Source organism: Diadema antillarum, unplaced genomic scaffold (genome assembly GCF_040938485.1).
Source record: "Diadema antillarum isolate AM-2024a unplaced genomic scaffold, OU_Dant_1.0 seq00001860_RagTag, whole genome shotgun sequence".
NCBI classification, from domain to species: Eukaryota; Metazoa; Echinodermata; class Echinoidea; order Diadematoida; family Diadematidae; genus Diadema; species Diadema antillarum.
The window spans coordinates 321,192-348,804 of record NW_027272531.1 but is presented as its reverse complement, the minus strand read 5'-3'; the positions used below and the strand labels follow the sequence as shown (position 1 = coordinate 348,804).

Sequence of the window (27,613 nt, the reverse complement as noted above, 5' to 3'; positions counted from 1 at the left end):
AAGCTGATTATACAACCACTACTGGCACTATAAAACAAGACCTAGTACAGGCGTCCGCAAGGTACAAGCCAACGGAAAGCGGAAACAAAATTATCTTTTTAAGATTACCATAGACAACCTTGCTGCTATAGATTTTATACCTTTCTGGGCGTTGATTTTGATGTGAAAATTCATAATTTTGAGGATTCAGAGAGACGACAAGCCCAGAGAGAGGCAAGAAAAGGCATTCGTTATTTTGCTTTGAGTTGAAGATTGAATTTTGTGCCATAAAACTGGAATTCAGGCACCTGGTGCAAAACTGCACTAGTGCTGGCTGCATGTAGATGAGTTCGTAAGAAGAGCATTTTTTAATGTGTCTTAGACGTTAAGTCTGTCAAAGTCTTCCGTAAATTCTAATTTAATTTTGATTAGACTTACTGCAGAGTTTATTCCGCATAGCAGTTGAACAGTTAAAAAGTGAATTGCGGTTGCTTCTAATCTGATGTTTTGCGAAAAAATAGATTTTTTTTTTTTGTTGCTAATTTAAAAGTCTCCACAGTCACAGATGCCTATTAGTCTCGACTCTGAAGCTGTCAGAAGACACCAGTGCGATGTAGACTACACTAGCCTTCAAAAAAGGGGCAATCCTGGAGTTTAGGGGCAGAAGGCAGTTATGACCCAAAAAGGATACTCTTTGATCATTCGAGTGATATAACGATATTCTTACATGTTTCAGCTTCTCAGTGCTGTAACAACAGTTCAATTTGAGCAGTCGAAAGTGAATTTACTGCCATAGATATTGCTGGATGCACTTGAAAATACTGTATTACTGAGATTCGCTCATCAGTCACTTGGCATCAGCACCATGCATACATTAATTCACCTGGTATTTACGTATACGTGCACTCCCTGCTGAAGTTAGCGAGCCACCGCCATTGCATAGCCAGGGTATGGTGGCTTTAAAAGGCCAAGAACCACAAGACAATACAAGACAGTGGCAGCTGTTTTGCTCTTGGCAGGTCATGGTGGTAATTACACCCACCAGTACATGAAACCTGTGAACAAATTACCACCACGACCCTCCAATAGCAAAACAGCCGCCAGACAGACCGTTCGTGAGTAATGATTTAGAGTGCATGCATAAAGGCAAATTTTATTGCCATTTACATGTACAGTAGACCATCCTGTTATGTTTCCACAGAGTCTGAAAATCCCCAGTGGATTTGCTTGTGATATCACAGTGTTTGCATAAGAACATTGCTTCGTGAAAAACTTGGTACTTGAGTTATGATTGGCTTTAACCTCACATGTACAAGAGATTGTGTCTTGATTTCTTTATAGGTAGGCTTGTACTTGAAACAGTGGGAATAGTTTCCCAAGTTGCATTACTTTATGTATGCCCACTTTAAGTGCCCAATACTCGCCTAAAATATAGCGTATGGGGATAGAGCTTTCTCTGCAAGAGCTTCACATCTGTTGAACTCTCTACCAATCCAACATTGAAATTGTAACAACCCTGATGCCTTCAAATCTGAACTACAGACCTATCTTTTCCAGCAACTTTGTGGTTAATAAGTGACATATTGTGGGAATTGGATGCCTTTGAATGTCCCTTACAGACAAATGGCGCTCTAAGAATGCTGTTCATCATCATCATTACTTCTTTATTTTCTTAATTCTCCATTTCAAATTCTTAGGAGATGATGTTCCAGCAAATATGGAAACAGAGAAGGACAAACGAGGTAAAATGCCCTCTAAAGGGAAACGGGAGAGAGAACTAAGAAAACCAGATCAAGTCTTGTACCGGCCTGGCCAATCACGGCTCTCGAGGAATTCATCCTCGGCTGGAAGTGACCTTAATACAAGCAGAGAGGAATCTCCAACAAAACCTGCAGGGAGGAGATTGCCTGCAGATGTAGGATCTACTGGAGATCAGAGTGACAGCCCCACCAAAGAATTGTCAGACAGAGAGAACAAGGCAGAAGTACGTCATGGCAGCAATCAAGAAGATAAATCGAGGCGACAAAATATCAGTGGAGGGAGTAGGCGAGACAGAGCAGATAGAAGAGATAGTGCTGCAAACAAGCAGGGGAAACCGGCACCAAAAGGGAATGAGAGGCATGGGTCAGCACATCAGCGGGAGCAAAGAGAGAGACCAAGCAGAGGAAGGACATCACAGACTAAGTCCCAAGTGGAGAGAAAGGACAGCACCAATGAGGAAGGACTGGAGGAGTCATGGGAAATAAGGCCAGAAGACTGGGAGGCAGAAGTCATACCTCCAACACGGGAAACGAGGAGTCAGGGTAAAGGAGACACAAAATCACCACAAAGTAGTACTGGAAAGAAGACTCATGAGAGGGATAGAGACCACAGGTCAAAACCCAGCAAAGGTGTGAAAAATGTGGTCAACTCACCCACACCCAAGGAGGGTGCGAAAAATGTGGTCAACTCACCCACAAAGTTAGAAAGCTTGATGGGAGAAGACTGGGATCATGAATATGAACAGCATATCCAGAGGCGAAGTCCAACAAAAGCCCATGATCATCATGGTGGCAAGGAAAAGCCAAGACATGATGAGGAGGAATCATCCAGATTGAAGCAAGGTGCCTCAAAGTCGGGAAACGAATTGTCAGGGTCAACCAAGAAGAAGGATCTTGTGAAATCATCAAGGCAGAACTATGCCTCAGAGATGCAGAAACTGCGGGCCAAGAAAGAGAGAGTTGAAATGGAGGGTGCCCCTGGGGATGATAAACAGCCAGATGGGAAAGCAGATGTTAAGAAAGACCTGAAGATCACTGTCAAAGTTGGGGCTGAAGCTGACTGCAGCAGCAGCAGACTTGTGCAAGAAAAGACCAGTAAGAGGTACTCTGTCGGTCGGTCAAGGCAGAGGATGAACAGTGAAGGTTCGACTGGAAGTGACAATAATACGCTTGAAAAGATAGCAATCAAGTCTGAAGACTGGGATCCCAGCATGGATGATGTCAACTACCACTTGGAATCCATGGTCATTACCAATCAAAGATTCAAGCCCAGAGAGTTTCATGAGAGCAAAGCAAAGCCTGGGTACTCAGAGGAGAGAAGGAGAATCAGTCCCAAAGAGGAAAGAACCCTTGAGGACAGGAGGCAGCCTCCAAGGGCAGATGATTCAAAGCCATCTCATCTATCAAACCAATCTCATGACCGCAGGGAATGGAGAAATGAGAGGCGTGGCAGTGACCGAAGGGATGTGGACAGACATGAGAGAGAAACTTATGACAGCAAGTCGGCCATGCCAGATGAGAGGGTGAGAGATGTCAATGAGCCAAGGCAACAACGTCCAGGAAAGTCTGATGGAGCATGGAGGGATAGAGACAGCAGCCGAAGTGACTCAGGGAGTCGCAGGGAGGCACCAAGGAGGCGTGACCGCGAGAGGGTGTCAGTTTCAAGTGATGACAGCTCCGAACGATATAGCAGGAGGAGAGGCAGTAGTGAAGGAGACGACTCGGGTGCCAAGCATGGCGGAGGTATACTTCGGTTGCCTGGAAAGACTGAACCAGACAAAAAGCAGCAGCACCACAACTATGTTCCTGTTTATGACCAATACTACCAACCACCCCCAACCCAGAAGGAACCTGTCCCAAAGCCAATACCAGCGCAAGAAGAACCCAAGACAAAAGCCAAAGGTCGGGCAGGGGATAAGAGCCTCTTGTGGGATCCCAGCAAACCTGACCAGAAACCAGCTCTTCAGCATCACCATGTGAAGCATGAGGAACTGCACTTCCACGACCCAGAAGTTGAGAGAGCCAACTCAGACAGGGGCACACCCTCACCAGCTGTGCAGCCAGAGACCTGGAATACGTACTATCCGTACTACCCTCCTGGATACGGTAACTTCATTCCTCAGAATCAGCCTCCCCCTCCTCCCGGCATGCAGCATCAATACCCCTTTCCTCCTGGTCCCCCTTACCGCTATGGGTCGCCCTCTCCTCCCTCTTGGGCTGAACAAGCGGAAGCTGCTCACATGTACCAGTCTGGCCACCCAGCATCCCACCCACACCCCCATATGATGCAGTACCAACAGCCTTACGGAGGCCCTGCCTACCCACTGCCTCCCGGTGTCGCCCCACCACCAGGCTTCATGAATCATCCTCATGCTGCCATGATGCAAGGCCACCAGTCCCTGAATCGTCAGTCAGCCCAGAAGCTGCTCAAAGATGCTGCCAAGTGTGAAATGGATCTTGGCAATGTCCTGGGTATGAGTATCGTCACGAAGGATTCTCTTCAGCAATTGCTAGCCAAACAGTGAGTATAGCAAATGATTTCATGGAAACCTTGCCTCCTTCAGGACTAGTCATAAGTTGTATTGGTATTTCAGAGTTATCTTCAGTCATAAAATAACTTCATTTTTTTTTCAATTATTAGATGCCATTGTAAACATCTTGTATAAAAAGATAGCAAAACATCCATTATAGTCATTTTGACTTTTTTTTGTGGCTGTAGGCTTTTGCTTTCTGAGGAAAGTAGCTAGCTTTACTTCTCATTCAGTTAATGCTCCAAAATTAATTGATTTTAAAAAAGCTGAGGATATCACACACCTGTATAACTTTGTATTGCACCATGAAAGTGAGGTCATTTCATGTACAAATGCAGTGCTTTTATCTGGCAGTACAGTGCCCTCTCATTGTAACAAAAATGATTGTAATGAAACTTGTTACAACAAAGTAAAAATTCAGGTCGCAAAATTATTGTCTATCTGTCTTTGTATACTTTATTGTTCGACTATAGCAAAATTTCAATATGACAAAAGAAAACTGATGGTCCAGAGGACTTCTTTATAATATGAGTCCTCTATACCCTGTATACTTTGTCCAAATTGTGGAAATATCACTGTAATAAATTTGAATGTCTTTACGTGAAAAAGTTGACCAAGCCAAGGAGCTTAAAATACACTTGAAAATGACTAAAGTAAAGGGTGAATTCCTCACACCATCATGCAGAGCAGTAGTTTCCACTAATTAATGTAAAAATTTCTGTTAAACCAGGCAAGAGCTTGAGCAGCTGTACGAAGGTATCATCCTCCTTGACCTAGACCTGTGCAACCAGTACAACGTGGAGCAGGCGCTGTGGAAGAACAGCTATTATCAAGTCATCGAGGGCCTGAGGAAAGCTATTCCAGCTGCGGAGGCCCAGGGGGAGAATCTGAAGGAGGATCTCTTGGAGTTCATGCAGCATGTGGGTCTGATCAGTGAAATGCATAGATGAATAGATTTAACCAGTTGAGGACGGACTGAATTTGCTACAACACACATTTCCCGTATACACTTGCCCGAGTATACTAAACTCGGGACTCGTCCTCAACAGGTTAATAAATGAATGACTTAGCAACTAAATGGTATATGAATGAATTGAGTGAAATTAATTAACTATTGGATTGATTCAATAATAGGAATGGAAATGTATTCAGACCTGAATGTGGAAGCCTGCATCGTTACAAATTTAGGGTGATGCATGTAAGTTAATTCTCAACTTCGTATGGTAAATGTTATAAGCCGTGTAATACGTATTTGATATTTTGAATCCAGTGGCATGTGAAATCAGCGAAAAAAAAAGAAACAAACAAAATCAGTCGTGTGAAGCTGCGCATGTTTTCATTTCAGTCAGCACATGAGCGTAAGTTGCTTTCATGTTTTTTGTTTAAAAGTTTGAATACGCATGTCTGGAGGACACAGCTTTTGTCTATACATCTCCTGATTGTGTGTATCCGTTTGCCACACAGGGTAATACATTCTATGAGGGGCTCCTAAACAAGCTTCAGTCGACCTATGGCTTTCAGCTGGAGAACCGAACAGGACTGGATCCACTGCACGAAGAGCCCAGGAGATCTGTGAGTTGTGTAAAGATTTATGTGGACTATGAAATAATGATAAACCCCACCACCCCCCCCCCCCCCAAAAAAAAAAAAAAAACACCATACAAACAAATAAACAAACAAATCAAAACAAAAAAAAAACTGCTGAAAAATTTTAGAGTTTGAAAGATTCCTTTATTTCATCTTTCTTGACTGCTTAAAAATCGCATGTTGTTTTTTCTTTTGTCATGTCTTGTGCTCTTCTTCTCCTTTCATGTTCTTATTGAAAATATGGTGGTAATCTGATGATACTTAATGGTGTTTCTTCCATGTACTCTTGAATAATTTTTAGTGAGATTGTATCAGTAGGAACCCCATAGAAAGAAAAATTGTATATGTATGTGATATCCATTTGCCAGTAATTCATTGACATGTTGTAATGTCCATGCAAATTTAATGCTGTATAGTTCTTTTATTCATTATGTAAGAATGATAATTGACCAGTAGGTGTCAGATATATAAAGCTGTCTTATGAAACATGAGGCCCTTGCCTGTACTAGAATTCGACACAAACTTCTTTCTCTCTTGACCCATTCAGACCACTAAAATCTCTGAATCTAAAATTTTGGTGGCCAGAAAAAATTAATGTAGTGGCCAGAAAGAGATGTAAATGTAAAAATTCATTTTGAATCTGAGCTGTCCGATCTGGCCACCAACAGATACAACCTTTGGAAATTTACTGGCCCAACATCAATTCTTAGTGGCCATGGGCTACTGGGCACTGCTAATGTCAAGCCCTGCCTATGCCCTTGGCATCATCCATACCGGTAGGCATAATGTCTGGTGCTTATAGTCCGGTGTGTGTAAGTATTTTTGTAGCACTCGTTTGTCTGTTCTCTCCTTCTTGTAGATCAAGCTTGCTCTGCTGAGTGCGCAGAGATGTATGATAGCACTGGGAGATATTGCCAGGTACAAGGAACAAACTAACGAGACCAGTAACTATGGCAAGGCCAGAAGGTGAGAGCCAAGTGTTATTGTGGATGGTTGTCTCGGGATAGCTTGAGGGAAAACAAAAAACAACAAACAAAGATCTGTGGACATATTAATTTTTTAACAGTTTGTATTGGAAAATGTGTATTTGTGTCAGTGATGCTTTCTGTTGATTTCTTATTGAAACAGGGAGGTTTGTTATTCAACAGAGTGACAAGAAAGCAAGTGAGATTAGCTGTTGTAAGTTAGCAACATCACTTGAAGTGTGCACACAGTTATCTTTAACCCATTTAGCCTGTACCCAGTGTTTTTCTTGATCAGTTGCCCAGCAAGAGGATGTGAGAACGAGTGAGCCTGCTTGATCATTGCTCATGTCATAATGACTCATTCCTTCTGTGCGTGATACCATTGGATGCATTGTCAATGGCAGACGTTGAATACTCTTTAGAGCTTTCAGGTAAGATTTGATTCCAGTCCTCACTACTCGTCTTCTCTATCCATGCAGCTGGTACATGAAAGCTCAGCATCTTGCTCCCAGGAATGGCAGACCCTACAACCAGCTGGCTATCCTTGCCCTCTACACAGTAAGTCAAAGTTTCAGACAGTTTGTGTTCGTTGCTTTTCATTTGTTGGTGGGTTGTTTTATTTCTTATAACAGAGACAACTTCAAAGAAACTGGGAAATGAGATAGTCCTGTGATAAGTGTCTGTGTTGGACTATTGAGGATCCCTGGCCAATTTTTGTTGAAGAATAGTTAAAGTGGAGGCTATGATTGTCAATAATCTGTCCTTGTACGTTGGTTGGTGACTGTCGTGTTTGGGGAGACAAACTACTGGTATAGATGTCTGTGGCAAATCCTGTGACACACAACCCATGCACATACACTGTTACAATCTTTCCGCAAAAGGGTAGGCCATGGTCTTAATGACTTTGTCAAGTAAAAGTAATACAGTGTTAGGGCAAGTAGGCAAGAGGTACTATGACCATGGCATACAGAGAGGCATATAACTGTGTCGTGGTGGTATTAAACAGGGAAATCATGCTTCATAAATGATAATTAAACATCTCGGTCAGTGGCCCTTCCCGAGATTTTTTTTTCCTCTTTGTCAATGACAAAACTGTTATGTAGGAAATAGAGAAATGTTTCTGGACCAGTCTTGAGTCAAGTCTTAGTGAATAATTTGATCATGAGAGTTGCATAGGATGGGAGAAGTGTGATTGTCAGACAAGTCAGCGAGAGTTAAAAAGTTTCCCGACATCCTGAAGAAAAGTTTGTTTGGAGGGTTAATCTTTGGAGTGTGAATTGGGGTAATAAAAGAAACTGCTTGCAATGACTTCATAGGATCTTCATGGGGTTTTCATCATCTGATAATGGGTGATGGAAACAACAAAGACAATCAAAACTTTAAAAAGCCTTCCCAGGCTCACAACACTTTTAATCCCATTATTGGCTGAGATTGTCCATCGCAGGTGAAGGATAGTAGAAACATTCAAGGACTCTTCCAGGATTTGTGTCCATTCATCATCAAGAAAGACATGGTTGTAGCGTGCCATCCATTGTTTTTCCTTCCTCATTTCTCACAGAGAAGAAAACTAGATGCGGTTTACTTCTATGTGAGGAGTCTAGCGGCCACCAACCCTTTCATCACAGCCAGGGAGAGTTTGATGACCCTATTTGAGGAGGTCAGAAGAAAGGTATGTGGGCTGTGGAACAGACTTGACTTTCTTTCCAACCTTTTTTATTTTTATTTTTGTGTATGTTTGAATAGGGTGAGGTCTTTATTGCAGAGGTGCATTTTCTTTTCTTTTTTTTTTGGTCATGTTCATGTGTTGAGACAAGTACAGTTCAGCTGCCATTACAAGATAGCTGTACTGATGAAAAAGAGTGGAGCATTTTCTCATGGATCTGGTCAGAGACCAAAAAGCAACATAACCACATTTTTGCTTGCTTAGGGGAATTTCTTGCTGTAAAATCTCATTATCTGTTTTCCTGAAGGGATCCTACATGACAGATTCAGTAATGTTTTATTGTAGATACATAAGATTTGAGAGGCCCTAGTGCAGAGCAGTCTATGCGAATTTCCTTGCCATATGTTATTCCATATCTGTGCTGTGTGCATAGAAAAATAAAAGTTTTGAAATCACATCTGTGTAGTAAGCTTTCTGTTCCGATTTGTATGCATTGTTATGAAAGCGATGAAGATTATTGGCAGGGAAATTACGGGGAATCGGCTAGTTAATGTCATAGGGTAATATGAACTTACAGTACTGGGCAGAGGTTGCCACCTTCTCACCCTACCTTCCCTCCCAAACAGGTGGCACACAAGGAGAGCGAAGAGATGGCAGCCAAGCGGGAGGCGGAGGAGAGGAGGGAGCAGCGGAGGAGGAGGAAGAGGAAGCCATGGCAGGATGAGAACCGGGGCCGGATGGAGGTTTGGATCTCACCAGACGGCCAGAGGATGGGCGGGGAGAGGCTGGAGGAGGAGGAAGAGAAGGAGATGGAGATGGGAGAGGATCTCTCCAAGCTGTCACCAGCAGAGGTGAGTTGGCTCAGTCGGTAGCGCGTCTGCCTCACAATCCTTAGGGCCCGGGTTCGAACCCGAGTCTGGACTGAGCAATGTTGTGTGTAATCATACTGTCCCCACTCTAGCAAAAGGCAAAACACTCTGTCCCTCGGATAGGACATAAAATGGAGGTCCCGTGTATGAGAGAGTATCAACTCATGCACGTAAAAGATCCCGCTTCATTCATTCATCGCAAAGAGCAGGGTGTTATCCCGGTGAAGTGGTCCCACCTCACATCCAACTGGAACTCATGGAAGACCAGCTTGATGTAGCTGAATATGGGCTATCCAGCCATCTTCTCAGATGGAAAATGAACAAACTAACAGAGGTATACTGGCATTCACAGATAATGCACTTCAGTCAGACATTTTTGATTGAATGTCTTTAATAATAATGATAATGACTAGCTTTATCTGTGAATTTATATAGGTTCATACTCGTAAACATTTGTGCGTGTTTTCATGTCTGCGGTATGTTTAGCTTAAGTTTGTTTTTCTTTTCTTGCACTGAAGAGCAGAAGGGATAAATTTTATGTAGGCGTTATGCCATTTTTGGCATCTTAAAGGGATCGTACAGTTTTGGTTGAGACCTAATTTCAGGTTTCTAACATATTTTGGTGAAATAATGAGAAACCTCTTCTGAAATATGAAAGAGCATGTAGTTCTATGAGGAATTCAATGTTTATTTGATGAAAATTGGTTTTGAAATGGCTGAGATATCAAAAAAGGGCGATTCTAATAAAGTGTGGGACCCACACTTTATTACGATCGCTTTGTTTTACTTTGTATTTGGATGTTTCAGTCATTCCAAACCTGATTTTCATCAAATGAACTTTGAATTCCTCTTAAAATGGTATGCTCTGTACTATATCATAAGTGTTTTCTTGATATCTCGCAAAAAGTTAAAAGCCCAATTCTCATCTCCACCAATACTGTACCATCCCTTTGAAGCAGTACCCAAAGAGATAGATCAGTAAACACAATAAAGAATCCATAAAAAAATAATTTTCCGTCAGTTCTTTCAATCCACTCATTTACTTTGTTCTTGCTATCACAGCTCAACAAGAAGTTTGTCCTCAGCTTCCTGAATGTCCATGGCAAGCTGTTCACAAAGACAGGGTAAGTGCCCAGAAACCAGTGTACACTATTTACCTTGCGATGATGAAGAACAAGCAAAGTCATGGTGGAGTAGTGCAACCAGAGTATTTTGATGCAACCATCGTCATACAGGAACTACACACAAAGTAGGAGACTCAAGGGCCCGAATTCATGAAGTAGATCATGGGTACAAATTTAGACCGTGGTCTAAAATAAGTGTAAAATGGGCATACCATTGACATGTGCTTATCAATGCGCGTTTGTTACTAGACATCTGTTGGCGTACGCAATCTGTCAGTTGTATTTACGCAGAAGAAATTTGCGTAACCCATGGTTTAAATTTGTACCGCTTTTGTGAATTGGGGAGAGGAGTGTAACCAGTGTCTTAGTGAAGCTAGATGCAGACATTAGTGTCCAGTCTTTTAGTTGAAGTGCAATGATTTTAAAGTAATTATTTTTCTGACGTTTACAGCTTCCAAATCACATGTGTACTAGGAAGCATAATTGTTTGCAATTGTAGGATTTGGACTACTAAAGCAGAGTCATATGTTATAGTCAAGAGATGGCCATATGAAACTCTTTACCATATACCTGTTGGAACCTGGAAGATTCTGTTCACTTACAATGAAAAGTTCAGAAGTTCTTAGAAGCTTCCTACCTGGTATTCATCTGCACACCTGAATGGAGGGAACATCATGGATTAAATTGTCTTGCTCAAGGACACAAGTAGCAGCAGGACTTGAACTTTGACCCTTCCTATTCTAAGTACATCCTACAAACCACTAGACCATGCCACCTCTTCTTATGTCAACAGAATGGAGGCCTTTGAGCATGCTGTTGAGCAGCTGCTACGAGAGTTCCGGGCACTGCTTGACCACTCGCCCCCGGTCATCCTCAGCACCAGACTGGTACAGCTCATGGCCATCAACATGTTTGGTGCAGCCAATGCTGCCCCTCAAGGCAAGTTTAACAGGACAAATCTAACCTCGTTACTCCCCTCTCGACTCAATGTGTGCCAGGGTATGAACCTGCTGTTTGCCACATTATTCTGAGACTGCAACGCATGAGCCCTTTAGGAAAACATTACGTTTTTCAGAGCTGTGTAACTTTTAAAGGTATGTGTATGCTAGGAATGCAGTACTGCAAATTTGTAGAGAAAATTAGTTTTGCTGTGATGTAAATTTTATGACAGTGCTTCAGATGTGACACTTTCAGTATACTGTGACATTGCGATTTATCTGTAAGTTTGTGCGCAGCTGTGGGTTAGAGCAAAATATACAAAGTTGGCAAGCCTTTAACCCTAAAGGGGCCGGGCTTTTTTTGGCTATGCTCAGACCGGGGGGGGGGATGGATGGATGGATGCCGCCGCCCCCCCCCCCCCCCCCCCCCCCCCCCCCCCCCCGAGATCTCAGCCATCGGTGGTGCGATCGCGATGAAATTTTGCATGCATGAGACCCGCGTCATAATCTACAAGATCGTGTCATAAGATTTTTTTAAACAATCAATTTCTAATATTAATTAATTAATTATGCAATTTAAGCTCAAGATCATATTTTAGCCTAATTAAAAGCATTGAGAGTCTAATTTTTGATCTGTAAATCTGTTTTAGCATATTCAACAATTGTACATCACAAAAACTTCCAAAATTCATTTCAATTCTTATGTATTTTATTGCTTTCAGAATTTCTTATGTATTTCTTTGTTTTTCAACTTTTGTTTTTTCTTGGTTTTTTCATTGGAAATTGTCACTGACCACTTTTCTACCATAATTAGCACAAAACTAATCAATGAAAGTGATTAATTGTAAAAATAATCAGGTTTTTATGACTTTCATGACAGAGCACTGTTTTCCATAGGAAATGTACACAAAATCACAAAATTGTGCCCATTTTAGGGCGACATTCCGTTACAAAAATGGGCGTGGCTTCGCAAAAGTATGCGTGGACTTCGCAAATTTGGTCTCAAAAGTTGCGCGAGACTTGAACAATTAAAGTCAAGAAGCCTCGCGACGAGGCCTTCTCGCGTTACAGAATTATAGTGTTAACTGACTTGGGCGTGTGAACGGGGCACTCAAGGAGTGAAACAATACCCTAAATTAAAATATTTTTAAAGAATTGTGAGACTGTACCTCATTGATGGCATGTGTCTCCAAGAGATGATCATTAAATGCTAAATGAAAGGAACTTTTGAATTAGCAACAATGTTAAAGATTACTCTTTCATTTTGTTGTTTCCTTTTTTTTTTGAGGGGGGAGGATAGAGTGTATGTCAGATCATCTCTAAATACCTTCTGAAAGTTGATAGTTTGTCTTTGTGGAGTAGGTTTTGTTTGTGTTTTCATTGTTGTCTTTGAAGTCAATACATTTTAAGCACAAAATACATAAAGATAAAACTATGATAATACCTAACAAGTCGTACATTTCCGAAGGAGCAGTGCACCACTACAAGTCGGGTATGACTGTGAATGTCTATTGTGACCACTAATTGCCCTCTGTGTTGATATCACCAGGTGAGAGTGACCCGAGCGAGACACGCCCCCTCATCCAAGAGCAAGCTGTACAACTTGGCCTGGACATGTTTGCTATTCTGGTCAGGAGATGCTGTCTTCTACTTCAAGGTCAGATACTACAGAGCCTGATCTGGTACCAGACATTTTCCTGTCAGGGAGGGTCATTTATGGATCTCAAGATCTCTAATGTGAAACTTATGGCAGTCAATTGCAATTTGTGGAGATTAATCCTTTCTCTGCCAGGAACTGTGTACTGTGTGTACAATGCTACGGAGTTCTCTCTGTCAATCAGTACTTGAAGCACAGAAAGTGTTAATAATGATTAACACTTATACTGTACTCTGAATGACTGGCATAAGCTTATGACTGATTTCTTGCTGCCATTGGACCCAAGCAGCATTTGAGTGCCTCTCTCTTCCAAAAAGGACATGTACCAACTTTATTCTGAGTGCTTTTAGATATGATTCACATAAAGAAATTTAATTTACTGATGGACAGAACATTGTTTTAGAGGGAAATTGGACATGTTACCTACATACTTGACTATTACGTGTTTGACAGTGTTCTCTTTGTTGTGCTTCATGATTCATTGTTTAATGGCCTGTTATCTGAAACATGAGTACATACATGAACAGTTGCATATGCAATGTATGAATGAGGCATCCATTTATGGCGTGAAGTAGGTGTACAGCAGACATTGCATTTACAGTTGGCTTTTGTTACTTTGTCTTATCATCATTCTATCATCTGTGTTGTGGCATCTCATTACTATTACAAATTTGATGCTTTGATCTTCTTCCAGGTCACCTAGAAGGGGCAGACTCCCATCAGAAAATGCTATCCCAGGACCTCCATGAGTTACTGCCTGGTGTGAAGGTCTATGCGGACTGGATGATGTGCCATTCCAATATGTGGAATCCTCCCCCATGCTGCAGCAGTACCACATACAGGCAAGTAGCTTGTCAGTGTCCATGCCTGAAGACCTTTGTCATGTTGCTGTGGGTGTATACATACGTACAAGAAACACCCTGTGTAGCCAATGAGGGGTGCTCCCTTTTGTGGTCATCCACAGGTCTCAGTGGATCTTGATAAACATTATAATTTAACCCTAACTTACCTTGGGGGGGGGGCCATAATGGCCCCCCCCCCCCCCCCCTCGACGAATTTGGCGACCATTCTGGCGCGCAAAATTTTTTGACTGTGCTGCTCGCTGACTTTTTACTTTCAAGTCTTGCGCAACTTTTGAGACCAAATTTGTCGCGCCCGGGCATATTGTTCCGAAGCCACGCCCCTTCAAAAAATTTTCGTCAACCCCAAAATTGCTCAAAAACGTGATTTTGTGTACAAAGTCAATACAAATTGTGTTTTTTCAATTAATTCATATAAAGATTCATATTTTTAATTTTAATGGCTGAAATCAATTTATTTTAGTATAATTATGCTTCAAAAAATGTGTATGTCAAATTCTGCTGAAAAAAACAAACACAAAATTTCGAAAAAAACAACAAAAACAAAAGTTGGAAAAAACAAGGAAATACATAAAAAATTGATAAAACAATAAAAAACATAAGAAATTAATTTTGATACTGAATTTTTTTTTGCACAAATGTTCGGAATGTCACTAGGAATATTTACACCAAAAATCAGCATTCCATAAGCTTTTATAAGCCAATTACAGACGAAAATTAGTTTTTCTGCATATATTTGCATAATTAATTAATTTAAAATAGAAAATGCAAATTTTTTGAAAATTTAACTGAACAGTCTTGTAGATTACATCCGGCTTTATGTTCATGCAAAATTTTGCGGCGATCGCGCAATCAACGACCGAGATCTGAAGGGGGGCCATAATGCCCCCCCCCCCCCCAGGAATTCAAGCTCGCTAAATAGCCCAGGTAAGTTAGGGTTAAAGTGATCAGTTTTAGTCTGTATGCTATATATCAATTCTCATGTTTGTCTGTTGTTGTTTTTTTTTGAGTGTGTGTATGTTTGAAATTGTATGATATTCGTTATGCTGCTATACTTGAGGGAACATATTTCATACAAGGCCCAAGGCTTTTTCTCTAGTTCTCTTCTTAATTACCATGTGCTATGTAATATGTAAAATTTGTAAACTCTAATTCTGTTTGCTTGATTTGTGAGATTGATTTTATTTTGATTGTATATTTCTTGGTAACCATTGATCCTTTGTTGGAATGAATGAATGAAACCAAAAATAAAATGAAGACTTAATGCAACATACTAGCCATAGGGAGATTGAGAGAAGCAAGTAGATTTTGCTGCTGGAAGAAATTGCAAGTACGAGATGAAGAAGTTTGATCCGTAAATAATTAAAATCAATGACATTGGAAACTTAGTGGAAGAAAAGAGGCACAATGAATCATCCAATAAATGTTTGTCATTCACAGTGCTGCCGTTAATGTGTGGCCAACGCTGGCAGAGTTCCTCAACCTTGTGCGAAGGGTCAAAGTTCCAGATGTACAATTTGCTCTGAACAATGAAGAAGGTAAAGCAGGAAGCTCAAGGGCAATCCTGCCTGAAGCCCCAGCCCTGGATTTCTGTGCAAATACTCTTTCGATAATGCAGAATTTCCCCCATAGGATATCAAACGCAATAGACAGTCAAACCTGTCTAAAGTGGCCACCTGCTGTATGTGACCACTAAACACAATTCCCCCCAAGGAGAGAGGTCATGTTAACAACCCTGTCTATAGCAACCACTGTCTACAACGTTCACCATTTTTTGTCTCCTTTGGGTGACCGCTGTAGACAGGTTTGACTGTAATTAGACACTTCACTCAAGTTATATATACAAGGTATAGACCTAAATTTGTCCTGCCAAAAAAATCAAAGCCATAATGCGATATTCGTGTGCATGTCATGTTAGTGATGCCTTTTCCCCCTTGTTTTTAGTAGCATAAATGATGTACATGATTTAATGTAAGTTTATACAAGGTATGCATTGACTCAGCTCTCAACATTGTATGTGTATTCCCTTTCTTTAGTGAGCCCACAGTGTAGGGCCACTACTTCTCAGACTAGACAAGAAGTGGCCCAATTCATTTTGATACTGACTTTTCAACCACCCAAGGGGCACAAGCCAGATTAGTGCAGGCATGGCTCCCCTGACGTGCCCCTCTCTCCGACCATTGCCCCACTCATATACAAAAAGGGGTCTATGGTAACAAGAACATAAAATCTTCAGGCTTACGAAGTTATAAGTTCACTTTTGGAGAATGTTTCCTTCAATTTAAATCTCCTTTTATGTGGTATGTCATAGATAGCCCAAAAGTCCTACCTCGTACTGACAGTACTCTGTTAGATTTTGTGCCTAAAATGCCTCTCCCTCAAATGTATTGGTGTCAACTCGAACACAGGACATTTCAGTTTAGGATGGTGTACTACTTCTAGTGATAAATTTGCCCTTTGCCCTCTGTGTTTGATGTCCTACAGACAGCCAGAAGGTGCTGCTAGCTGAGGACCTGACCCTGTCCGGCTTTGTACCCCTTATGTCCCTCCCTCTGCAGCCAGTCTTCATTCAGGCTGACACATCCAAGGTAAGCCATCAGGGTTTATTCTCTACCTCACTTGCCAGGACTGAAGACTGAGGAAAGCTGTATTCATCAACTCCACCCAATACCCATGCCTCTGGGTTATATTTACGATGCATGTTCATTGACTTCAAGTATTAATGCTTCACAACATGACATATTGGAATAGGAAGTAGCTGAAATTTGTCTGTCATTATCAACACCCAAAACAGCTGTGTAAGAGAAGAAAAGACACAATGTATTGGTAGCTCAAATGTATCCCTTCATATCCACAGATACCGTTTCGTTTCGGTGAGACCTGGTTGGGCAAAAATTGGGCAATGACTAACATTGCAATCTTTCCATGTGGTGCCAAGCTGCACGATCAACTTTCTGTGTTGGGCTACAAAATGATGCTTTTAATGTGATGTCTGGCCTGCAGAGCTTATGAGTAGTATCTCAATAAAATTGTTTGACTTTTGAGTGACTTGGTGAGTGAGTTAGAAATTGAAAGTGGAAAACAGTAAAGGGGTCTTATGGACTTTTCTGTTCTACATCTCAGATCCTTGCCAGTGACCGAGTAAGATTGGATTCCCTAACCATGTTCGGGGAGTACCTGAGCGGGGCAGAGACACCGCTGATTGTCTTCAGAGTCAAGACCGACTCCTACCTCTCAGTGGCCGCGGAGCCAGCCCCTCTCAGGCAGGATCAGGAGAAGCACAGGGAGGATGTCTATGAGGTAAAAGCCAGAGGGACTTACTGTTTCATTTTGATTTGAGTGTTTTGGTCCTTGTTCATCAGTTTATCTAGAGATAGTAGATTGAATTGTGCAAAGGTCTTTACTAATATTCAATAAGCTTAGCAACTTACACTGTTCTAGATGATTTTAAGATGTGCTCTTATGTGTGTGTGTGTGCTGTTCTCATATTTTGCCAGGTCAGTTACAGTGGTTAATAGTTTCCTATCCAAAATATTTGACAGGGACAGAATAGTACATAGCAGGACATGTACTTTCTACAAATTAGCATTTGTGGCCTACCTACGGGCAAGTATCAATTATATTCCCATGCTTACAAATGCAAGCAATGCAATCTGTAACTTTCCGGTGTGTGCCCCCCTATGATGTGTTTGCGTATCTCAGGACGACGGTGATGATGTGATGGGAGGGGACCCCTACAGGGAGGAAGACCTCACTCTGGGAGATAGCACCATCAGTAGACTGAGGGAGAGGAGAGACAGTCTGGAGCGGCAGCTGAGGGACCGGGAGAGACGGGACGCCACCATCCAGGTGGGAAATAGTGTGGTCATGGAAGAGACGGGGTGTGGTCATGCAAGAGACGGGGTGTGGTCATGCAGGAGATGGGGTGTGGTCATGCAAGAGACGGGGTGTGGTCACAGGAGAGATGAGGTGTGGTCATGCAAGAGACGGGGTGTGGTCATGAAAGAGATGGGGTGTGGTCATGGGAGAGATGGGGTGTGGTCATGAAAGAGATGGGGTGTGGTCATGGGAGAGATGGGGTGTGGTCATGCAAGAGACGGGGTGTGGTCATGCAAGAGATGGGATGTGGTCATGCAAGAGACGGGGTGTGGTCATTGTTATTATTATTATTATCATTATTATTATTACTATTATTTATAGTGCGCTTTTCCCACAATGCCCAAAGCGCTTACAATCAATTCAAAACATGTACGACAGTATGTGTAATTGGATAAATGTTACAGCTACGAACTAGTTGCTACAAAAAAGATGTGTTTTCAAGGCTTTTTTGAAAACACTGACTGATGGAGACTGTCTAACGGTAAGTGGTAAATTGTTCCAGTGCTTTGAAGCAGACACAGTAAATGTCCTATCACCGGCTAAGGTGCGAGTAACAGAGTATGTGAGACGAAGCGGATCACTAGATGACCTAAAATTTCTAGTAGGTGTATATAAAGTCAAAGAGGCGTCTAAATATTTCGGAGCTTGATTGTTGAGAATTTTATAAACAAACAACAAAACTAATTTGAATATTATCCGTTGCTTCAAAGGAAGCCAGTGCAACGACTTCAGAAGTGGCTGAGATGGGTAGTCCCTAGAAACCTGAAACACTAATCGGGCTGCCCAATTTTGAAGTCGCTGCACACGATCCAGTTGAGTTGAAGGAATGCCACAAAGTAGGGGAATAATCTTGTTTGGGACATGAGAAGGCCATGCTAGATACAGGATGCAGTCATGCTTGGGGAGGGCATGGTCATGCATGGGGCAGGGTGAGGTCCTGCCAGGGACAGGGTTTGGTTATGCAATGGACCGTGCTTAATAAGGTGTAGCTTAGCAATGGTGCCTCACCATACAAGTGTCTTAATTGTAATCTTTTTAATGTTTGTTGTTTTGTTATGCCGGGATTAATATGATAAGTGTTATCATTGCAATTTCAATGTGAAAAGCATGACAGCTGAAAATACCAGGGTAGTAAGAGGATATAATTGGCATTTCCCCGTCGCTGCATTTGTTTTTTCACATAAAGAGACCCCCCCAAAAAAAAAAATAAAAAAAAATAAAAAAATGAGAGTATAGTATGATAATGAGTAAATACATGACATTTCATCATCCTTGTGTAGATTTTGTCCTGTGTGCTGTTAGAGTTACTCGAGCATTATCTTGTGTAGGATATACGATTACCGTGTCAATTTGATGTTCGTGAGAAGATATGTGTTGCATGCAAATGATACAACATCACATGATGTGACGATACTTTCTGGCTGATGTGAGATGTTCATCCTATAGTTTCATAACGCCATGTCTAGGAATGCACAGCCTCATGTATGGTAATCATGTATTCTTTGTGTGTGTGTGTGTCTCCACTCTCCAGGCCATAGTGGAAAATCACCGGTCCCAGAGGGTCCTGGAGGTGCTCATCAAGCCCTACTACCTGGTCCCAGACACCAACTGCTTCATCGACCACCTCCCCATCATCCAGGCTTTGGTCTCGTGCCGCACCTACTTGGTTGTGGTCCCCCTTGTTGGTATGTCAGCACAGCTCTTCATGCCACGTACCACGTTGTAAAGGACATTGGACTTTACATATTATAAGCATTCCTAACTGTAGCGTATTTTCAGAGCCAGATGAGAAACTGTCACTGACAATGTACATCTGTGAGACAGTATATGCATGAAAAGAACAGGAAAGATTTAGCCAAGAGGGTAATGTGAAATAAAAGTAATGACATTAGATGAGAATGAATGAGGCAATATGTCCGAGAAATCTTTCTCAGATTACGCAAAGTTACCAAATCAAAAAATTATTTTCTGAACGTATTTTTAATCTCGGAGCGGTTATGAGTAAAGTTGCAGTAATAAAAAATTCTTGGCAATATTGACTGTGCTATATGAAGACTGGTTGGCGCTGCACCAACAAAGTACATTCTGCATTCCTCTCCCAAACAGTCATCAACGAACTAGACGGGCTGGCCCTGGGTGGCCGCGAGGGTCAGTTCAGTGACCCTAGTCATGCGGCCAGGGTGCAGCAGGAGGCTCAGTGTGCAGTGGAGTACCTAGAGGACGAGTTTGCAGCCAGAAATCGCTGGTTGAAGGCACTCACCTCCAAGGGCTCCATCATGGAAACCATCCGCTTCCGCAGCGAGGAGGCAGACATGAGGGTGAGAAGGCTTGCTAATTTTGAGACAGTGAGAGTACAATCCCAGGGATTTGTACTACTGAATTTAACAGTCAGGCTTTTGGTCTGGTACCTTTTTCCCCCCTTACACTATGATTAGTACAAATGTAGCCCTTCACAGTTTTGTTTTCATATTCTCCTGGGGCACATGCCACAGGGATGATACGTTACATCCACAATGTTGTAGATGCATAGTGTAGGAAATTGGGGGGGAAATTATTGACAGTACATTATGAATGTCTTGTCGACTCCAATTTTTGTGAGTTTAAGTGTCGTTTAGGAAAGGAAAAACTCATCACCTCTATACATTTGTGTTACATGTATGATTTTGTCTGTATGGTGGGCAACAAGGCAGTCAGTCTGCAGCACGTATGCTAATGAGCCGATCCGGCAAGATTTATTCAGCACTCTCGTTGACGATCTTTGCGTCCCGAAGGTGTCTCTTGAGTGCGAGATTTTGCGAGAGTTTGACATGGCTTTGGTTTTCACAGTGCAGCGACGTTTACATGCATTCATTATGGTTACAAGTCACAATAAGTTGTTCTACAGACTTTGATCTTTATTTTGATACCAAATTTGCATATAATATCGGTTCTTGTCATGACGTTATAATCAGTTGAATTTACGTAAATTTCACCTGCTTTTCACGGAAGATTGTGTTATTTAAAGTTCGTTTTTGGTTCCTGACCGGATTAAGAAACCGTTGTTTCTGATTTTGGCTTTTTCGTAGAGAGGAAACTTAGATGCTCATCATATATTGGAGTCAAGGAGACGCAAGCATGATTTATACTAGTTTTTCCGTTTTGAAATGTCTGTAAAATTCACTCCTAAGCCAGAAAAATGCTCCACAGAAAGTGTACAGTGGCGCGAAAGAGCTCTCTCATTGGACAGCGCTTGCATTCGTGCGCGCTGTACCAAGCTTCTAGCTTCAAGCTTCTGTGCGAAGTCCAGAAATCTACACGCGTGCCTATGCAAGCATGCGCTCTGCATGCACGTGGCATGAAACCGTAGCAGCGTAATGACGTAATGCAAGCGCTGAATGCAAGCGCTGTCCAATGAGAGAGCTTACTCTTGAGATTGCACGGTTTCAAGCTGACCAGCACTGATATCGATGTATATTTTACTGGTTCCTGACCGGATTAAGCCGCAAATTGTCAAGATATTTACATGGATACAAAGATTAAGAGATGGGCTACCAAATACTGTATACGCTATATATTTCGCAGGGGTTTTATTTTCGCGAATTTCGCGAGTCGGGAGCTATTCGCGAAATTAACAACACGTGAAAATATTACCTTCCAAAATGAATCCCTTGCCTTGATGATACGAACATTTCAGTACTAGTATACCAAGTCACGGCTTACCGAACAGACCATATACTGGCTAAGCTTGTTTATGTACATATAGCACGTCCACGTCTACTTACGAATACTGTAGAGAGCCAATCCAATTATCGCAAGGGGACCACTCGTCAGAAATCTAGCACGATGGACTTAACCACTTCAAAAATGTTGAATTCTAACTTACTAGTTCGCAGAGTTTGGTAAGTTTTTTTCATGCAGTGTATAACTAGTATCATTCTTATTTGCTAGTAAGTTGAAAATTCACACTTTCTCTGCCACTTCATATTTTCTCTGGTCCACCAATCGCGAATTTAACCACTCGCGAAAATGTGTGACAACCGCAATTCGCGAAAATTTATGTACGCGAAAATTATAGCGTATACAGTAGTGCATTTTCATTTAGACGCAAGGTGAATTTGGTGTTATTTTGACGATTTGAACGTGTACTATACGAATTACTTTTTTCATCATTTTTCAAGCTCAAATTACGCTATGATATTTTTCAGTTACAATAATTTGAGTAATATGTGACGATAGCTTACATATTTTCCTTGGATTTGATACTAAATTTGTGAATATAAGGTGTATTTTTGTTGCCGAAAGCCCAAGGACAAAATCCCCTTCCGCAGCTCATTACGTATGCAAGCCTAGAGCGGGTTGCATACGAGTTGAATGAATACGAGTGAGTTATCGGGTGCTGCGGTCTGACTGAAGGGTACTTGAATGGCAGTGCAGTCTCTAGGTCCAAAAATTTTTTAATGTCGAGTTTGCATGAACATTCTTGTGCTTGTTTTTTTTATGAGGGCATTCTGGGTCCTTGTGTCAAAATGAGGCAGTATCCTGTTTCTCTTTTTTTCTGATGTATTATGTTATTTAAAACACATACCTGTAGAGAATCTTCTAGATTTATTATGCGGCAAATAAATGCAGATTATTATTACTGTTACCATTCCTATACCATCTACATGATATACTAATCTCTCTCAAACACAGGGCAGCAATGATGACCACATACTCCAGTGTTGTTTGCATTACTGCATCGATAATGCGAGGGACTACATGCCGACTGATCAAGGTCAGTAAATTTGATCTGCACTTCTGCAGACGCTTGTCGTCCTTTGTTAGAGTTACTTCACAAAATTAACTCTAATTTTTTATTTGACCAACTGTAAGGTGCCGTGTGTAATTCAAAGTAGACATGTAGAAGTCTTTGAAAATTGATGTGTTAATCACATGGAATATTCATACCTCTGAACTATTTCTGAAGATGTGGGGGTATTACTTGTTGTGACAACATTGTGACATGCCGGGTTTATGCATTAGATGGACATTAGATAGGTGACAGGACATACAGCCAATCACATAATATCACCTGGTGAAAGGAACTCATCAAGCAGTATCTTGGGAGTAGACTTCCGGCAGGTTTTAGTTCATTCAGCAAATGTCATTTTTGACTAATATTGTGTAACATATTTCCTTCATATCAGAATGTTGTTGACATGTTACTGTCATTGTTGGTAGAATGTGTTATTTGCTTATATTTAAAGCATGTGTTTGCAATAAGATTCTTCAATGCACAACTCAACCAAAGATTAAAACTTTAATATAGGTCATCCCTTTTGCATGCAAATTTTTGAAAATTTGGTGAGAACACTTAGCTATTGAAGAAAACACTATTTGGAAACCTCCTGTAAATTTTGAACTCAAGAGGGTTTATTTTTTTATTTAAATGGACCGTTAAGATTCGAATGATTATTTTGTGCTACGGAAAAATTACAAATCTAAACTACTAGTCTAGTTTTACAGACCTGTGTGATGCACTTATGTAGTAACCTTCAAATATCACAGAAATGTTATAGCTTTACAAATAGTCTTGTCATTCTGGTGGAATATATCATGTTCTGCGCTATTTGGGAAGGAATGCAAAAGGGATGGCCCATCTTTTAACAGAAGTGATTAATGCCACTGTTCACTCTCTCCTGTGATCTCAGATTCCCCAATCCGCATCCAGCGTGAGGTGGTGTTGCTGACCAACGACCGCAACCTGAGGGTGAAGGCCATCCAGCAGAATGTGCCGGTCAGGGACATCGGGGTCTTCGCCAAGTGGGCCAAGGTCTGATGAGGGGGAAGAACGGGGGGGATGCCCTAGTTCCGACCGACTTTTCTTGCTTTTTAAGAAGTCCTCATTGCCCCAGCTCTTAAGGGGAGCAGTGGTGAGGATGATTAGACGACAAATTCAGCTGTCTGCCTTGGCGCTCTTCACTCACTTCACACACGGAGTAGACTTCAGCCGGTGGCGCACTGTCGCCGCAGATCTGCCGACATTGGTAATCTGCAGGCGTCATCCGTTTTAGTCTCTTGCCAGGCTGATCGATACTAGCATGTGTGCCCCAGGTCAGCAGGCAAAGGGCACAGAAGGCTGCACTGCCGAAAGTCTCAGACTTGTAAAGGGTGTATAACAGGAGGTCCGAAGTTGGCCGTTGACTGTCAAGCGCAGAATCCTTAAACACTGAGGCAGTGGCTTGGCATGGCAGAAGAATGTAATGGCCGTGTTTCACACTAGATATTGGTCCTATGGCTGTCAGTATGTGAAAGGAATCTGTTAGAGGGTAGATTATTGACTTATCCACTGGACAACGACAAAAAGTATTGAAGTGTTTCACTACACATGCAAAAGCTCACATATCACCCACAGACAAAACATTGTGTGACTCCCAACTTGTCATATGCACTGTTCTCTCAGGGCACGTATTGCTGCGTGCATCAGGTATCATACACTGTCGCAACAGAGTGTTTTCAGTAATATACATGAATACCTCAGAAAAAAAGAATAATAAAATTCTTTTCTGTCATTAAGTCCCTTTCATAACCTCATGGACATGAAGTCAGTGTGAATTTCACAGTTTTTGTATGTTTTTGTTCTGGATCTTTTTTTAAAAAACCTTCTTTGTTTCTTTCAAAAGTTTTAAATGGAGTCAATAAATGCTAGTTTCGCTCCATTTTTCACGAAATCCAAGGGGCTTGTACTATTTCATGCTGCACCAGTGAAGTGAAATAGTCTAGTGAGTTGCCTCATAGTCACTTTCCTTCAAAGATTTTTAGGTGCCAGACAAAGTAATAGGCTTTATGTTGGCCAGTAGACCCAAAAATTGCCAGTAGCAAAATGAATCAGGGGTACTGAAGCATGTCCGCATATTATCTGCATGTTTGCTCATTATGTGTTTGTCAGTATCACTCACGACGGACTCAAGAAAATTGCAACCGAGAGTGAGAGAGAGCATTTGGGAGCACATAAGAGAGATGCAAAGTCATACTAGTAGCACACCAACTTTAAGATAGTTTTCTTCGAGGGTGATATCAACACACTTAGCCGAACAGTTTAAATGTGCACAGTGCAGTGCTATGGCTAGATTTATATTCATCTGGTGTCGCTGAACCAATCTGCATTTGAGCATTTCTGTGACAAGTTGCATGAATGCGAAATAATTCACCAGCATGTCACAATGCAGTGTTTTCAGTCTGTCCGTTTTTTCAAGCTCATGATAAGTTTGTCAAATCTTTACCCCCTGTAGACAGGCATCTCTGTATGCCATTCACAATGTGTATGAACAGGGTGTTTGTGGTCGCAAAAGACTTAATGTATGCATGAGAGAAATAGGCTGATGCCACAGTCGGAGGATGTTCTTGTGAGTGTAACATACTTTTGTGACATTTCTCAGTTCCCGTCCTGCAGCAGTTCTACCTATGAACCAGATATCAAGTTCATGTTAATGTTCTCATTCGTTAGTTGTCTTTGGTTTAGTTCTGTTGTAATTTTGCTCTTTGTTTTTGTTTTGTGTTTCTGCTGACTAGAGTGTAAAGAGAGAATGTATAGTGTAACATGAGTTGTTGTCCTGATGGGACTGGACCTTCCATGCCGTATGGAGAAAAAGTTTCCTTTGGTGTAAAAAGGACCATACAGTGATTCAATCTAAGGTTGTTGTTGGTAAGTTAACACAGCATCAGGGGTACTCTTTGTCAGAAACATGCTCAGCATGGCCAGAAAGAAGACTCCCACTTCAGGCCTGTTCCAAAAATAGCTTCATGAACACAACCAAATATCTGACATAAAAAGCAAGTACCTTTTAGGGGCAAACCAGATGAGTAACACATCATTTGACACACTGTTTGTTGTGGAAGAGAGCGCAAGTGTTGTTATGGCTTTGTATCTATGTGGGACATGTGGGAGCATGTCAAACATTTTCTTCTGTATGTTACATTTCTTGACTAAGCAGGGGAAAAAAAGAAAGAAAACTACCAAAGCTTGAGCATCAATACAATTTTGTGCAACAACAATTAGAGCTCATTTTGTCAGAAAGGAGATAGAAAATTGTGCTTTGTATGTGTGTTTGTGTGCAGCCGTATTTCTTTGATGGTCCCTCGTGTAGTGACATTAAACTTGGTACCTTGAGTGCCAAGTGAAGTGTGAGTCAGTTCAAATCCAGGACCAAGTTTGTAAATCTCGTTTGCTGGAAAGGAAAAAAACAACAACAAACAAACAAACAATAAAAAACTTGTTGTTAGGCACAACCATGCATCACCCTTCCAAATTCAAGGTGACCTCAGTTCTAAAAGAATTGCTCTGTTGGTTGATGTCATAGGACCTTCAAAATGCACATTGTTAGAAATATGTTTAGCATGTCTTCCAAAATCAAATGTAAATGATAGCATATACCTGAGATGTTGTTCAGGTGTTTGTGTGATGGAATGATGAAACCCTGCCTAGAGTTAGTACCACTTTTATGGCACTTTTCCTAAAATGGTAGATGTATTTCCTTCTTTTGTGTAGTTCTTAAATTGTACATAGTTGCCCAATACACTTGGATAATTTCCCATCAAATATATGATCCATTTCTTTCGCTTTTAAGGATGCTCCTCTCTTATCGTTTCACCTTGATTGAGTTTACATGTATCACCCCATCCTGTGAGGACAAAATGTAGGCTCAAAGTAGATGATTGCATGAAGTCTTAGAAAAGAAAATGTACTAATTGTGATGTGATTCAACAAGTCGAGTAATTTGTAATAATTACTGGAGAAATTTTAACCTCAAAATGACCAAAAAGATGCCTTAGAGAAGACATTTTTTTTTTCACATTTCTTGACATTGCACAAAATGTCGTTTTTGTTTTTATGCCTCCGCCACGAAGTGGTGCCGGAGGCATTATGTTTTCGGGTTGTCCGTCCGTCCGTCCGTCCTTCCGTCCGTCTTTCCGTCCGTCCGTAATGAATTTTGTGGACAAGGTAACTATCAAAAGCTGTTGAGGTATCCTAATGAAACTTGGCATGTATGTGTATTAGGGGGTGAAGTTGTGCCTATCAACTTTTGGGTGCACGTGCTCAAGGTCAAAGGTCAAAAGGTCAAGGTCAAATACATAAAATTGCACTATTTCCACCATATCTATGCAATGCCTGAAGATATTTTCTTGAACTTAGTGTATACATGTATTATCCAATTTAGATTCTCTGGTGAAAGTTTGGGTCATGAGGTCAAAGGTCAAAGGTCAAAAGGTCGAGTAAAAGTATTAAAACTTCTTTTTTTTCTCTGTAAATTGGAAAATTGTTCAAGGTATCTTCATGGAACATAGTATATATACATGTACTGACTGGCAGTGATTATCTAGAGAATGTAGGGTTCATGGGGTCAAAGGTCAGGGGTCAAAGGTCAAGTGCAACACTTCAAAAATTTTACTATTTCCCTCATGTTCATGCAATGCCAGCAGGATTAGTATTTTTTTTTTACACTTGGTGTATGCATGTGTAACCTAATAGAAATTCTCTTGAGAGTTTTTTTTCTTTTTCTTTTTTTAATTGCCTCAAAGGTCAAAAGGTCAAAGATCAAGTGAAAGTGCTGAACTAACTTTTTCCTCCATATCTCGGAAGTGGCTCAATTTATCGTGAAACTTACTGCATATCTATGCATGTTCTACCTGAAAGTGATTATCTTATGAATTTTAGGGTCTAAGGCCAGATGAACATGGTAACAATTTACTATTCAGTACAGAAATTGCACTTTTTCTCCATACCGGTACCATGAAAATTACTCAATGCATAAATGTATGAATGGGTCAAAGTCAAGTTAAAGT

General features: G+C 41.2%; 2 protein-coding genes across 2 annotated transcripts; both read left to right on the top strand.

Moving 5' to 3' along the window:
* The first annotated feature begins 1,696 nt into the window (after positions 1 to 1,696).
* Positions 1,697 to 3,180, top strand: LOC139712811 (uncharacterized). The gene is made up of 2 exons (XM_071624603.1): positions 1,697 to 3,115; positions 3,166 to 3,180. The coding sequence occupies exons 1-2, from the start codon at positions 1,697 to 1,699 to the stop codon at positions 3,178 to 3,180; spliced, it is 1,434 nt and encodes a 477-aa protein (XP_071480704.1).
* LOC139712817 (telomerase-binding protein EST1A-like) lies at positions 3,066 to 24,750 on the top strand. The gene is made up of 19 exons (XM_071624608.1): positions 3,066 to 4,260; positions 5,001 to 5,190; positions 5,735 to 5,842; positions 6,717 to 6,823; positions 7,302 to 7,380; positions 8,381 to 8,491; positions 9,112 to 9,336; positions 10,417 to 10,478; positions 11,272 to 11,417; positions 12,966 to 13,073; positions 13,768 to 13,915; positions 15,374 to 15,471; positions 16,418 to 16,521; positions 17,057 to 17,233; positions 17,636 to 17,782; positions 19,344 to 19,497; positions 19,919 to 20,130; positions 22,484 to 22,565; positions 23,482 to 24,750. The coding sequence occupies exons 1-19, from the start codon at positions 3,248 to 3,250 to the stop codon at positions 23,607 to 23,609; spliced, it is 3,399 nt and encodes a 1,132-aa protein (XP_071480709.1). The 5' UTR covers positions 3,066 to 3,247; the 3' UTR covers positions 23,610 to 24,750.
* Positions 24,751 to 27,613: the final 2,863 nt, after the last annotated feature.